The sequence below is a fragment of the Ammospiza nelsoni genome, chromosome 18 (assembly GCF_027579445.1).
Source record: "Ammospiza nelsoni isolate bAmmNel1 chromosome 18, bAmmNel1.pri, whole genome shotgun sequence".
Classification (NCBI taxonomy): domain Eukaryota; kingdom Metazoa; phylum Chordata; class Aves; order Passeriformes; family Passerellidae; genus Ammospiza; species Ammospiza nelsoni.
The window spans coordinates 6282061-6297506 of NC_080650.1; the positions used below are offsets into that span (position 1 = coordinate 6282061).

At 47.3% G+C, this 15446-nt stretch overlaps 1 protein-coding gene across 2 annotated transcripts in view; it reads left to right on the forward strand.

The window, feature by feature from the left end:
* The first annotated feature begins 3018 nt into the window (after window positions 1–3018).
* FBRSL1 (fibrosin like 1) overlaps window positions 3019–15446 on the forward strand; it is a 496130-nt gene continuing 483702 nt past the window's right edge. For both annotated transcript variants that reach the window (XM_059485477.1, XM_059485478.1), the window contains exon 1: window positions 3019–3689. In XM_059485477.1, the coding sequence (XP_059341460.1) occupies window positions 3396–3689 (294 nt within the window). In that variant the 5' untranslated portion in view covers window positions 3019–3395. The remainder of the gene's footprint in view (window positions 3690–15446) is intronic.

Here is a 15446-nt window from a genome sequence, read left to right on the forward strand (position 1 = left end):
TTTCCCCAGAAGGCACCTTTGGTTTATGCTCCCAGTGACATTAAACTCCTGTATGTAAACATGGGATGAGAATCTTGATGACCCTGCTGACAGGAAATAAAGAAAGAAACTTTACAGGCAATTTCCACTGTCCTTGTTGGTCAGCAAATTTGGAAGTGAATGAAAAAAAGGCAACTAGAAATGCATATTAATGATGGAGGGCCTATAGCACAATGGGAGTGAGATGAGTCCTAGCAAGAGGAACTGTTAAAAATGCCCCAGTTTATCTTTTTAATTACTTACCCTTATGATGTACTTATAAACAACATAGGAATTACCTTGTAAATAAAAGGACAGGCTCACCAGTGTAAAAATAACTTCGTGAAGTCAGTGCAAATCCTTGTTTCTAGAAAGTGTCCCTTAAAATACTGGTAAAGCAAATGCAGTTGTTAAACCCAATCCATTGTTAAACTAGGTGTATCTAAATTGAGACCTTTAATTAACATCCCATCCCATCTCCGGGATCTTGGTTGTGTCTTTCAAATACCACACATTTAAAAAAATGCAGTCACTTAATGAAACAGGAGAGGAAATACCCTTTGGAAATCCACAGTCCTGCAAAAGGCAGGGCAGATAACTGTCTGGCTCCCCACTAGCCTGTAATTACCCGAGGAAGCAGCTAGATTTAGCTATCTTCCTTCTTTAATTGGCACGCAAAAGATTATAGGATTTTATTAGGACACAAATGACACCGATATGAGCGTGATTGAGGCATGCAATGCATGACTGACTATTTGCATTAAGAGGCTTTGCACTACACATGGGATTTCTACCTTTGGTTTTAAATGGCTTAAATTTAAATGACGTTTCTATGCTACATTTTAAGAGGATGATATTCGTTTTAGCACTTGTCTAAGTAAGGTAGGGCAACGCTGTTGCCAGACACCAGAAACCCTTCTCAAAGAGCCTGTTTGGGCCAGGTGGAAGGGGGTTAATTTTTGACTGCTCTGTTGTTACAATTGGATCAAGAACATAAGGAAATGGTGGGGAAATGGGCATTGAAGTGCCCACACAGAAACCTTTAATGAGTGTGTTGGACACTCAGCTGCCAGCCTGCCACTTCTGGGGACACCAGCCTGAGGAAACCACCATCCCAGGTGATGGCTGAGCTGGAACACAGCGGGAGCAGATAGCAGGAGATTTTTTTTGCTTCCTTACATCCATGGCTCCCACTAACTCTGAATTTCCTTCATGGGTTTTTTTTCCCTTATACATGAATCTCAATGGATTTCTTTAGTCTTTATTTCACAAAATCTTTCCAACAGCCACCCCCCAGGGAAGGTGAAAGCAGCTGAAGTAAGGAATTACGGCGATTGAGTCCAATGGAGCAAAGCCAGCCCTACACAAGGAAGAGTACCCAGAAGTGATGGTAGCATGCTGCAATCTCTAACTTTGTGCAATAAAAGATGATAACAGGAGGATTAAGTCCTGCTACCACTGTGATATGTAGGACGGCGCTGTGCAGGAGCCCTGATCCAGGCACACCTTCCTCAGGGCTGGCCTTGGCACCGGGCACTGCACAGCTGCGCAGTCGGCCACCAAGGCAGTCCCTGTCCCAAGGGAATGCCTGAGCACCAAGCCTTTGGCCAGGAAATGCTGGAGAGAGGAGAGGGCCTGAAACTGCAGGGAATCAATAAAGGAAACAGCCCCCTCCCGCATTGCAGAGCCCGAAAAAAACCCCAACAAGATGAATGGAGCAGGGGCTAATGGACAGTGTCTCCTGTCTCCATCTCCATGAGCCTTAACCCTCAGTTCCCTTACACTGCTCCGTGTCCCACCTAGCTCTGATGTCCAGCTCCCGTGTCCTGCACCCCCATCACCAGCTCATTTCCCAACTTGTCCCTTGACACGCAGATGGTTCCCTAGCTGATCCCTCTGCTCTCTCCCTGTCTCTCAGCTCTTCCCGTGTTCCCCAAGTTGTCCTGAACCCCCAAGCCTGACCCTCGGTTCAGCGTTCAATCCCCAACTCCTCCTGCAGCTCGTTCCCTGTCCCAGGTTCACCCTCTGACCTCCAGCTCACTCCTTGGCCCTGGGCTCATCGTTTGACCCCAGCCCATCCCGCAGCTCAGCCCCGCTCCCACCGCTCGCCTCAGCTAGTCCCCCGGCCCCGGCTCCCCTCCATGCCGTCGGCTCGCCCCTCCATCCCCTGTCCCGGCCCGCGGCGCTGCCCCCTCCGTGTCCCGGGGCCGCGGGGCGGGAGCCGGGTCGGGGGAAACTTTTCCCGGGGGTTGGGGCGGGCGCCGGCGCCCCCGGCCCGCGCTGAGGGGAGGTGAGGCGGCGGCGGGGCGGGAAGGAGGAGGAGGAAGGGGGGGGGCCGGGGGCACGGCCGGGCCTGCGCCGGGGAATGACGCGCAGCTGGCAGCCCTGCTCATGCGCGGCCGGCCGGGCGGTGCTAGCGCCGCGTCCCAGCTCGGGGAGAATGGGGCGGCATCCGGGCAGCGCCGACTGAGCGGCTTCTGGGGGCCGGGGCTGCTCCGCGCCGCGGGCGGCCGGGCTGGGGCGGGCGGGCGAGCGCCATCCGGCAGCGGGCGGCGGCGGCGGGGGCGCCGCGCCGCGCCGGCGGGGGGCTGCGAGCCGCCGGCGGCGCCCGGCGAGGAGGGGTCGGCGGCGGCGGCGGGCGGCGGCGGCGGCGGCGGCGGCGGGCGGCGGCGGGGGCTGCCCAGGGATTGTCTCGCTCGTTCCGCGGCAAGAAAGTTGGGCGGCGAGCGCGGCGGCGGCGGCGGCCCCCCCGGCGGTGCGCGGCGGCCGGAGCGGGGCCCCGGAGCGGCGCTGCCCCCGGGGAGGGGGCGCCGCGCCTGGATTATCCCGAGCTGGGTCGAGCCTCCTGGATCTGCCTCTCTCCTCCGCGCCGAGTGAATCCGAGGTGTCCTCGTCCTGATCCAGATAAATCTTCCCCCCCTTCTCTTTTTTTTTTTTTTTTTTTTTTCCTCCCCTCCTCTTCCCGTCGTTGCTTTTTTGGGGGGGTGGGGGGAGGCGGGGGGTGGAAATTTGTCAAGGTCATTCCGTGGATTTAATATTTTTTGTGTGTGTGTGCCGCTCGCCCCACCGCCACCGCCACCCAGCCTTGCTCTGTGGATTATCATCGCCCTGGATCCGAGGCTCTGAACAGCAGGATTTTTTTGTTGTTGTTGTTGATTTTTTTTTTTAATTATTACTATTATTTTTTAAGGGCTCCGGGGTTTGGAGAGGGGAAGCGGTGAGTTGGAGGGGGGCGACTTTACTCTCCCCCCCGCGCCCCCCCCACTCCCACCCACCCCCCCCTCGCTCCTGGCCTTGTCATTTTCATTTTTTAAAATTTTTTTTTAATTATTATTATTATTATTTTTAAATTTTTTTAATTTGCTTCTTCTTCGGCGATGGATGGGAAAATCCGGCAGAGCCGGAGGTCGAGGTCGCAGCGGGACCGCGTGCGGCGGCGGGAGGCGGCGGCCCGCGACCCGCGGAACCAGAGCCCTTCCTCGGGCTCCGAGAAGGAGCCGAGCCCCGGCAAGGAGAACGGCGGCCAGAACTGCACCGCCCCGCGGGGCCCGCCGCCCGCCGCCCGCGCCGCCCGGCCCCCGCGCCGCCGCCGCCGCGAGTCCAGCTCCCAGGAAGAGGATCTGATCGATGGCTTCGCCATCGCCAGCTTCAACACCCTGGAAGCGCTGGAGGTAAGGGCGCCGGGGGCCGGGGGGCTCTGCCCTCCCGCGGGGCGGGGGCTGGGGAGGCGGGGAGGGGGTTGGAAGGGAAAAGGAACGGGGGGAAGGAGGGGAAAAAAAAAAAAAAAGGATTTGAGAAAGGAAGCGCGGCGCTTTCAGGCTGCTGAATTTTGCAAATAGCAATTAACGTGCATTAATCCTGGTGTCAGCCCGGGGGGATCCCGGGGCTGCGGGCAGGAGGGTGCCGGGCCAGCCCCGGTGATCCGCTGGCAACTTGGCTGCCCCCCCTTCTCCTGGCTGCTTCCCTCCTCTGCCCGGCTCCGGCCGGTGCTCGCCATCACTCCGGGCAAGTCCAGTGTTTGTTTGGGGTTTTAATTGGCTGCAAAATATTCCTGGCGTGTTGGGATGGTCCGGCATTGTTGTGAATGGTGGAGCTTCCCCCCTCCCGCCCTCCTTCCTCCCGCTCCCCCCTCCTCCAGCTCGGGAGTTTGTGTTTGCATTGCCAAAATGTTACTTTATCTGTCTCCGGAGATTGTTAGCAAATGGCTAGTGTTTGACATTTTGTGGAAAAGAGATGTTTAAATGGATAATAATCCCTCGGTTGTAATTCCCATTTTTGAAGTAATTGAACAAATTCTTCATCTCTTGTTGACTGTACATATTTTTCTGGTGTTAATAGGCTGGCAAAAAATATTGCTTGTCTAACTTATTACAAACAATATTTGCTGAGCAAATACTGCCTGCCTTGTCTGAGCTAAGTTAAGCAGAGCAGGAAATTTAATATTTTCAGAGGGGCATTGACAAACCATGACTTTGGCTTTTGATTTTTGCTTTGTTTGTGTACAGTTGGAAGAAGTGAGTTGTGGAGAGGAAGCACCTCACAAGTTGCTTGTTGGGTGTAAGAACTTGAATTCCCAGTAAATATGAGCAATTCTGGTGCTTTTGCCCACTTTGTTTGACACACCATGGTGGAGATGTGGGCAAAGTTTTGGGTGCTCTCCTTGCTTTGGATTTCCTGCCTCTTGTGTATCTGTTAACCTGTGTTACAGCAGTGAAGAGTTGTGCGTGGGCTGATGAATTCTCTGATTTGCCCTGGGATCTTTAATGCCTTTGGCTCACGCTCTGAGGTCCCATTTTGTTCCTGGGCTTTGCTGCTCCCCAGCCCACACCCCTCCAGCCACGCAGGCCTCTGGTGGCACCGTGGTTGTTTGGAGGTTTTTGCCTGCAGGACCAACTCCTGAGAGTCCCAGGGATGGTCCCTGTGTGCCCGTGGAGGTGCCAGAGGTGGCCTTGGCCATCTGCCCTGGTGGCAGGACCCTTGTTTGGGGAGCCAGGGGTTCTGCTCAGCAGGGACATCCAGCCCTGAGCAGCTCTGGGTGTGCAGGTGCTGGAGAGGCAGGAAGGTTTGTGTTAGCTTGGTGATGGCTGCTCTTTGGCTTTTTGTGCTGTCATTTGTGGGGTGTTGTCCTGACAGGAAAGCTGACTACTCTGTGTATGCAAAACTGATAATGAGTGAGCAATCTGCTCTCCTGTGCCTCTAAACCAAGCCCTAGACCTGTCTGTATAACCTTATTTTTTTTCTTTTTCTTGGGCATGCTCTTAGTCAAATATGCATCAGCAGATAGGTCCAATTAAACCCCTGAGTCTCTACTGAGCTGTCAGGGAAGAAAGTAAAATTCATCTTCCTGCAGAAATTTTCTACCATGATGAGCACATTATCAGGAAATAGAATTCAAATGATAGTGCAGTCCCTCCAGGCTGATGGGGAAAACTCTGGGCTTTTCACATGGGGAGAGCCTTGTCATTGAATCAGCCAAACCTTGATAATAAGGTACACGAGGGTAAAAAGTGACCTGAAATATCTGCCACCCCAAGGTACTTCTGTTTGTGGAAGCACTTCTGGTTTTTCTTTAAAAAGAAAAAAAAAAGTCTTTGCAAAATGATCCGCTTTAAAATTCTTGCCAAAAACTTCAATGCCACCTGAAATTAACCCATTTCTGCTATATTTACAAGCATGTACTAGAACAGCTTCCTGAAATTACCTGATATCTACAATGTTTACCAGCATGTCAGACAACACCACCTGAAATTAACCTATTTCTAGTGTATTTACCAACACGTGCTAGAACGCTTTCCTGAAATTAACTGATTTCTACTCTATTTACCAACATGTAAGAGAACACCACCTGAAATGAACTCATTTATAGTGTATTTGCCAAGATGTTAGAAAACGTGCGCACCTCTGCAGCCATGGTGGTTGACACCTCAGAGGGAGAAGTGTGAGCAGAATTCTCCTGTTTCACACCAACCAGGTGTGTTATGTTTCAGGTTGTGTTCTTGGGGGTAATGATGGTGTGCATTCCCTAAATCCCTGTGAAACTAAAAAAAAAGAAAATACATTGTGTGGATTTTTTTTTTCCCACTGCTTTGGACCATGGGTGATGTTTGGCAGATGTCATGCAGCAGCAAGGGAAGGGGATGGTCAAGGCAAAAGCACTTTAAAGCAGTATACAGCCATGGAAATGAGTGAAATGGCAAGGTCATTTTGTGTGGTGTGGAACTGTGTTCTCTGATGAACTTGGCTGCAACAGGTGGTTTTCTTCTGCTTTGGAGGAAATCTGTATTTTGGTGCACATTGGTTTTTTAAGAGGATTTAAAATCTGCTGTAATGCTTTTTAAAAAATAAATAAGAATTGAAACCTTCTATGCCCATGAGGGGGAATAAAGTTAGAAGTGAGTGTATGGCTTAGGGACAGTACTGAAATAAAAAAGTATTTTATTTAATTTTTTAATCCTTAAAAGGAGCTTTTGTTGCATATGTGGTAGTTTATTGTGGTATTCTAGGTTGGTTTGTTTCTTGATGTTACAGTGGTCTCTGATTATGTTTAATAGAATAACCAAGGCTTGGGTTTCCCCTTGGAAATGCAATTTCTCAGTGTTTAGGTAGAACTTAATGGTAGAATCATTTGGGAGAGGTAAGGTGGTTTTTGGTTTGTTTTTCTTTGTATCTCACCATATTGTGAATTCCCCTTCCCCACTGCAGGAAATTCTCACTGCTGGTGTTCCTGTAAATAAAGGGTGCTTTATAGAATAAATATATATATTCTTCCTTTGTGTTGACCCGGGAGTATGAACAGTTAAGGTCAATACTGAGGGGTGGCTTTGAGGTCTCCTTTAGCTCTCTGGTGTGAATTTTAAGCATTTTGTATTTTAATTCATGTGGCAATGTTTCCTTTCCTTGGCAGTTGTCATCTGAAAACCATGTGGCTATACTTGTGACTTATTTATCTCCTATCTTACCATCTTCCAAATAAAGACTGAGTTGATTATATATATATATATATTTTAAATTAAGTGAAAAACAAAGCCCCACAGACACACATGCAGCAGCCTCTTTCTGTGTAGAAGAAGTTAAAACTTCTCCTTTCTCTTCCTTCCCCTGGATCTTCCTGTATAAATCCAGCTCCGGTTTCATGCAGTTTAGGGCTGATGTGTGTGTGTGTAGTGGTGTTTTATTTGGGGTTTTTTAGTACCCAGCCACTCACCACGACTTTGGACTTAACCTGGAAATGTAGTTTTGGCTTGGGGTGGTCAGTGAGACTGGAAAAGCCACCAGGAGATGGGTGCAGTGCCAGGGCTGAGGAAAGGGGGATTTCTGCCCTCCTTCCAGAATGAATGGTGTGGATGTGAGCATGTGTGTATATTCATTACGTTCAGATGAAGCTGCTAATTATTCTTGAAGGTGATTGGTGAATCAGAGCGAGAGAATCTAAATGAGTGAGTCGGTAGTTGAGGGCTCTCTCTGATCATAGCTGTTCCTTTCAAGTATGAAAAACAGCGCTAAAAGGGAACTTCATCAGAATGTTAATGAATGCGATCTTTGAGAGCAATTGTTCTCCCAAAGTAGTTGAAAAGACAAGGGGTTGTGTTTTCTTTTTGGCTGTTGTTTATCATTTTTACAGATTCCAGCAAAGCTTTGGAGCCCTGAATGGAAATTTTAACTTTCTTGAGGGGTGTGTGTGTGTGTGTGTGTGTGTAGGGGTTTTTTTTGAGGAATGTTTAACCTGTTTACAGAATCTCGTTGAGAATCCCTGCTCAGACGTGTGTGGAGTGTTGTGCAGAAGCAGCCCTGAGCTGAAAAGGGGCAGACCTTGACTCGCTGCACGTGGTGTTGGAGCGGAGATGCTGCCCTTACAAGCCAAGCCGAGCCGGGGCCCAGCTGTGCCCCAAGGAGATGAATGCTTTACCCTCTCCCTGTTTGTGTCCAGAGCTCTGGCAGTGCTGCCTCTCAGCCCCTTCCTTCCCTGCTGTTCCTGCCTGGTGCAGCAGAGCTTGGACAGCCTATTGCTCCTAGTAGGCTTCTGGACAAAATCCATGACTGTCATCTTGATAAGGCTGTTTTCACATGTGTGCTGTACACTGTCCTGTTACTGTTGCTCTGATCTCTCATTGATAAGAAAACCAATGTATTTAGCTGCAGTTTCCTGTTCCAAGGGTTTTGGGCTGGCTCCACTGACCTAGCGATGGAACTTCTGATTTGTCACCATCTCTCTCTCTGTCTGCTTAACAGCTTAGATTTTTCCATAGCTATGTTTTAAAACAAGTTTCTAGATATTTAAGTGTTTTTTTCCTTCTACTTAATTGTCACGTGCTGGTGTATCAAGCTAGCATTTCTGATGGCCAGTTATTCCTCTTTAAAAGTGCTTTTAACCCCAGGAAAGCTAATGATTTTCTGGATGATGCTCTAAAGGCTCTAAATGCCTTTTGGTTTTCCTGAAGGCTTGCTAGTCTCCATTGATTTGTTCTCCTAGCTGTTGATTTTTTTTTTTTTTTTTTTTTTTTTTTTTTTTTTTTTTTTTTTTGCATCTTGTCTGAAGCAGGTACTCTAGGTATCTTTGTTGAGGAGTCAGAGGTGATTAAATCAGAGGGGGAGAGCTCTGCAAAGCCTGAAGAATCTGCTCAGCTGGCCCAGGAGCTGGGGGGAGCAATGTTTCCTGCAAACCTTGGTGGGGTGGTGAGGAAGGATGCAGCTCTTCTGCTGGATGGGGAGTTCTCTGTCTCGTGGGTGAAACCTGCCAGGGTTAAAGGAGTGATGGGGTGCATGGCAATTGCAGCCCCTGCCTGGGGCCATCCCTGCACCTTTAGTGCACATAAAGTGGCTGCAGGGGTGTTGAAGAGAGGAAATTGCCTGGAATTGCTCAGGGGTCACACTCATCCCTACCTGAGGTTTCATTTTAACTCAAACTGCAGTTGATTCTGTCTATCTGGGTGTTTTGGATGACCTTTTAATATCCTACCAATTTTTCTGAAGTCGTTTCCCATAGTATAACTGCTCAGGCTTTCTTGAGCACTGAAACCTGGGACAAAACGTGAGGTGAAATTTGCTGAAATGTCAAGTAGACCAACCATCACAAAGAAATTCAGAAGATATATTCAGTTTTAAAATTAATTAGAATCTATACCATTTTTAAAAAATAAGGTACTGTGTATTGCACAGGTAAGATTTTTTTTGTAATAAAAAGGACATAATAGAACTAGTGTTCCACTTAATTCAGATAATAAATCTTTACTTGCAGTAGTGTGATTTGACTTCATGCCTAGTAAGAACTGAAAACTTTACTGTGCTCTCAGTACGCTAAGAAGATGCACTTTTTATCGTTTATCTCAGTTATTTCACAGAATGAGACTGACTGTCACAATGCTGCTTTCTGGGAAAATAGCAGTGAAGAATGGAGCTGGGTAGGATGAGATCAGCCTGGTGTTTCGTGTTGTTTCTTTGGTGGATCCCTGCTTGCTCTGCACAAGGGCTGGTGGTCATGCAACTGCACTTGTGAAAAAATTCATTTTGGTGCAGAGGTGCTGTACTGTGGCTGGAGACACATTGATAGAAAGGCTTTGGGGTGGTTTGGTTTTTCCCCCTTTTGCTTCCCTGCTTTTTTTGGGTGAGGTGTGAAATTCTCCATGCACAGCCACAGCAGGCTGCTCCCCTGTGTCAGGCTTTGCAAGCACACAGATCCCAAACCTGTGTGCACCTTGTGTGGGTGTAGCCTTGTCAGAATGTGCTTGCAGCTTCAGCTTCTCCAGCTTTGGGCTTTGTCCTGGTGGTGCACGATGAGGGAATATTGTGCAGTCTGTGGTGCTGCAGCAAGTACTCGAAAGAGAACAGTATCAGCAGAACTGAAACGCTGTTTCCTGCTTGATGCACTTTGGGTTTTTTTTAAAATAAAGATTTGAAATACAGTGCGTAGGGTGTGCATCTTGGTATCGGTTGTAGGTGAACATCCAGCTCTAAGTGAGAACAATTTCCAATTCAGTGCACTTTAATGCCTCCAGTTTATCATGGTAAATGTATAAAAGAGTTTTATGTAGGTGAAGTGGCTCTTGCTGTTTAAATGTCTCCTGGCTCTGCTGTGTTCAGCACAGTGGGGGCTGTGACTGTTCTAGCCACGCTCTTCTGAGACAAAAGACTTGGAGCACAGTGTTACCAGCCCTGGTCCATCTCCTTGAGAAATAGTCTCTTTTTGAAAACTAATGAACTATTAAGAATCCTGCTCTGATGCTGAAAGAGGAATCAGTCTTGATGTTCCAAAGCCAGAAACGCTGAGCATGGAGGCAAGGGTTAACCAGCTCTGAGCCGCCCAGGCAAAACCGACCTGTGCGGAGTTGTAGAGTTGTCGGTCCAGTTCCTCTGGTGCAGGAGTTGTGAAAGCTGGGCAGGTACAAACTGCACCAGCTGTGGGGCTCCCACCTGCACCAGCCAGGCCCCAGTGACAGGCAGAGAGGTGAGTGTCACCATTTGCAGCTTAATTATTTTGTACTGAGTGACTAGACGTGAAGTGCAGAATTACCTGGCTAACAGGAGCGTGGGGCAGCTGAGTGCACTGTGCTTGGGTGATCCTGGATGAATGGAGAGTGTTTCCTTTGTAGCTCTGTCTTGCTTGGAGCCAAAAAGGGACTGAACTTGAACAAAAGTTGCATCTGCAAGGTCAGTGGTTGGCATGGATAAGGGGATTGAAGGGATCAAAATTATTTCCCTGCGCCACTGGCTGCAAAACATGGGCTTATTTGCACCATTCCTGTCTCTCCCTTTGTGCTCAGAGCAAAGCTTTTTAAATCTTGTGCTGGCTATCTATAGTGCCACACAAACGTGGCAATTTGAAGTTAAATGTTCTATTTTGAGGCTGCCGTGCACGGTCAGCAGGGCAAGGAGCCGTGCTTGGGCTCCTCTGCTCTGCCCACAGCCTGCCTTGCTCTCTCTTCTGCACAGGTTGTCATAGAGAGGAATTGAGAAAATACATATGCATGATGCAGTTGTGCCTGTAGTCTCAATGTGAAGCTTATAGTGCTTGTGGTTTGATATCATTGTGTTACCTTGCCCTTCAACAGATGTTCCTTCATCTTCAGAAATATAAGACAGTAATTGGTGCTTTGCTGTTTTCCTCCCCAATTTTAAATATAGATTGATTCACTCTAGTGCTAGGGTGTCCCTGACCTAACCTGTACTTAGTGATGAGATGCTGAAGTTAGGAGCAGCCCAAGTTGGGAAACAAATGGTAATTCAGAGCTGCTAGTTGTTGAGTGGCTACTGAAGGACTCCAAACTTGTTCCTTTAACCCCTCCTCATCCTTACTGAAGCTGCAGCTGTTTTCCTTGGAGCTCTTATTTGTAGAGAGGAGGAAAAACCCCCAAAGAGTTTCAAGGAAAACAACATCTCAAAGCTTACAATGACATCAAGTGCATCAGGTAATAAAATGCATTATTGCTCTTGATGTTTTGGTGGCTCTTAAATCTCTCTTGTAATGCTGTGGGAGAGAATGCGCAGCCTCTTAACTCCATTTAGCCTGAGCACATACCTGCACTCAGGGGCAGTGAGACTCAGGATGGCGTGCAGCTAAGAGATGTTTATGGAATCAGTCACACTTGATATAAAATAATTATGATGTTTTGACATCTTGTTAATAACTTGCAGCCATTGGAAGAAATGGAATTATGGCATTCTCAGTCCTTGATGGAACCTTGGCATTTCTTTCAGGTTGTAAAATTAAAGAAAAAATGTGAAAGCCATTAAAATAGTTGGATGTGGGGCCTGGGAAAAATGATGGGCTGCTTAATTGAAAAAGTGCTTCATTCCAATTGAAGTTCATTCCAGTTCAGTTCTGACCATTTCCTTGCATCTGTAATGGGGAAGGAAAAGGGCTGATCCTCCCAAAATCTGTCTGTGAGAGCATTTTGGTTGTCACTGGGTTCTTCATCTTATCTGTGAATGAAGTGGAAGGAAATCCTAGCGAGCATTAGACATGAGAGAAAAGTCTTGTCACCTGTAATGACTAAAATCCCCTGAAGTGTTGCCAGCGTGTACTTTAGGAATCATATAATTATATGATTATTGAAAGAGACATAAAAGACCTCATGGCAAAACCCTTAGAAAGGGGGAGGGAGGGAATCCGTATGCAAATAAAGATATGCAGAATTTGCTGTCTCTCTTTTTTTTTTTTTCCCTAGTTATTTTTCAGTCCAAAGCTCAGTAATTGCTTTTATGGGGATTACTTAATAAAACTGGGGCATGCAAAGGAGGGAGAAATTGTTTATGCCAAGTCACAGGGCTGGCTCGAAGTCCTAGGGAGTTGGAGTAAAAAATGGATTTTTAAAAGTAAAACTGCAAAGCGGGTTTTGTGCTAAGAGAAAACAGCTATTTGTTGCAATGTTATCCTACAATAAAAGTGTTTTGTGGTCTGGCGGTTAAGCAGAGGGGTCCGGAAGCTGAGATAACGGGGTTTTCTTTCTGACTCCACCACAAGTTTCCTCTCACGGAGCTCTGGGCAAGTCCTTTCATCGGTGCCTGTGTCAGCCTGGCTGTGCCGCTGCTGGGAGCTGGAGGTGCCACTCAGGGAAACTCCTGTGACGTGTTGGAACTGCCTCAGCCTGACGTGAGTGCTGTCTGTGCATCACCAGGAGGTGATGGGAGAGCCTCTGATGGCAAAATCTCCTTGTACAAACTCCTAGGGAAATGTTTCTCTTTCTCCTCTGCCCCACGTCAGCTGCGGGAGAGCCTTTCCTGTGGCATGCCCTGCTCTGGGCATTGCTGGTGGTGCAAACGCAGCCTGAGATTTCCCTGAGCTCTAGTTCTCCTCTCACAGCTAAAACACAAGCCTTGACTTCAGGCTTCTTAAGTTCCCCTAAGCTTCATCAATCCTTACTGATGCTCTGGATTTATAATCTTGCTTCTCGTAGCAGCACTCATTCATGCCTTCACTAGGAAACTCTCCTGATGCAGAACAGACATATCTCAAGAGAGGTAGGCAAAAACCTACCTTTTGTTGCAAGGTAGGCAAAAACTGCCTTCCCTTTTTTTCTCAGGCTTAACTAAAGCATTAAAAAAAAAAAGGAAAAAAACCTGTCCTACTACTATTAGTGTTGAGTTACTGAATATTTTGCAAGATCTGCCCAGGAAAGAACACCATGATTTAGTCTGGTATTCTAGTTTGGCACTGAATAGTACAAAGTTGTGATACGAGTTTGCTGGTGCGATTTTTAGCTGAAAATGACAATGGTTTTCCAAGCAGATGGATTTTATAACTCGCCTGCCATCAGCTCATCCATCAAACTCCGCAGAGATCTGTGCATTGGTGTCAGTGTGCACATGGCAGTGTTGTTGATTACATCAGACAAACTGATAAGTCCCTTGGAGCCCTGTTCCCACTCCCTGGGCAGCCCTGGGGTGGGTTTGGCAGCAGTGGGGGTTTGTTCCCAGCCTGTTCTCACTGGCAGTGTGGAGCTGAGCTGTGTCCTGTCCCTGTCCATGGCTGTGGCTGCAGGGTCAAGTGTGACCTGTGCAGGGAAGGACACAGGCACTGGTGTTTCAGTGCTGTTTGTGGTGGGAAGAGGGGTGATGAAACATGAGTGAGAGCCTCTGGGCTGCCCAGGGTCTGCAACTTGGTTTCACACAGATTTTTAATACTCATAAGTGACTTTTTTCCATGTTGCTGGAAGATGCTAAGTCACACAGAGGTGTGACTGGGAAATTAAAGTTGTAGCTGCATCTAGGCAAAAGTAATTGCAGGGCTCAATCAGAAAAGGTTCCCATGCTCATTACTAGGTCTCCTGTGCAACTTTTAGGCTTTTTGCAAGGAAAGATGCTCTTTTTAGCAGCTGTTGGATAGAGGAGCCCCATATTAACATCAAGCTCATTTACCCTGGTTAGAAAATGTTTTGGTATGTGTAGGGACAGGCCGTTTCCAAACCAAAGGTTAAGGAACTGCTGTAACAGGACCTGTGCAAACTAATGTAAACTCCCAGGTGACACCTCAGACAAACAGCTATATGCAGTTGGTTTGCTTGGTAGGTTCCTAGGAATTATTTTTGAAGTGGGATGTTTTTTAAAGAAAAATGAAAAAAGAAAAAATGGAAATGGTTTACACAAGCTGTTTCCAGAGGAAACACAGCTGAAGGTAAGAAACCAAAGATGGTATGTCCTGAGAAACACATGGATGGATTGTGGAGTCTCTGAGTGTGTTGCCTGGTCCTCCTCTGCTCGCGAGATGCTCATGGTTTTATAATTATAAAGTTGCTGGTCTCCAAACACTGTCGCTCTTGTGCCACAGCTCTGAGGCCACAATAATAATAATAATATTCTTTCCTGTGACTCTTTGAGGTGCTGTGCTGCTCAGGTGCAGTGGGTGGGTTCCAGGGGAGGCTGTTAAAGCCTGGCTCTCGGGCTCTGCTTTCCTGCTCAAAATGTATCTGTGCATTTTCTCTGCCACTGCCAAAATAAATGCTGCAGACAATCCAGGGCCAGCAATGTCATCATCATCAGGTTACTGAGTTTCTGCCTGAAGGTCAGCTAACTGTGACTGCTACTAAATAGCTGTTTGCTGATATGGTATCTGCAATCGTACACCACGCCTGGTGGCACGTTTGCAGTGGAGTTTTGGCATGGGGCTGTGTGGCCCAAACAGGGCATGTTTGATGATAATTGTAAGGTTGATACAACCTGCAAAAATACTAATTTGACCTAAAAAAGGACAGAGCGTAAACTGTGGGTGTTTATCTGTCTTAAGTACAATGTGCTGGCCATCCAAAATGGAATTAATTAGGTTTGCTGTCCTCCTGTGGCATGGGTTGGGGTCAGCATTGGGGTGCTCTTGAGCATTGTGGTGAGATGCTGTAATGCAGAGCATGTGTCAGCATCAGGGCTGGTGAATGGGCAGCTTCTGGTGTTTCCTGCAGGCAAATAAAGCTTGTCTTCCCTTGGGGTGCTCCTTGGTTTGTTCTTTTGTGTATTTCTGATTATCTGCTAGTAACCTGCAGGTGAATTTTCACTGTTCAGTGCTCTTACCTGGACAAAAAGGAGCAGCTACTGAAGAGAGGGAATAGATTTTTGTCTCAAATGCAAAATTAATTCTCCTTGTTCTTTCATGTCTTCCTCCTTTTGTGCTCGTGTGTGTTAAAATTCCCATTCCCTGTTTATATATGTTTAGCAGATGAAGTCACTGGTGTTTTTTTCCCAGTGTTACCTTTACAGTGTTATGAACATAAGCAGAATGTGATTATTCACTGAGTCTCTGCTGAATACTGTAGGAATAATGGGTCTGTGCCTAAAGCATAAAGCCAGACACATAAAACATGCAGTAAGAGTACAGACATGGGGGAAAATGCAAAGTGTAGCTTCGTTTACCAATTTTACTGGAGCATTCTCTCTTATTTTGAGTTAGGAGGAAGTTAATAATGATGTGAGACTGGTATTTTGATGTGAGGGAGCAGAAAGTGGGG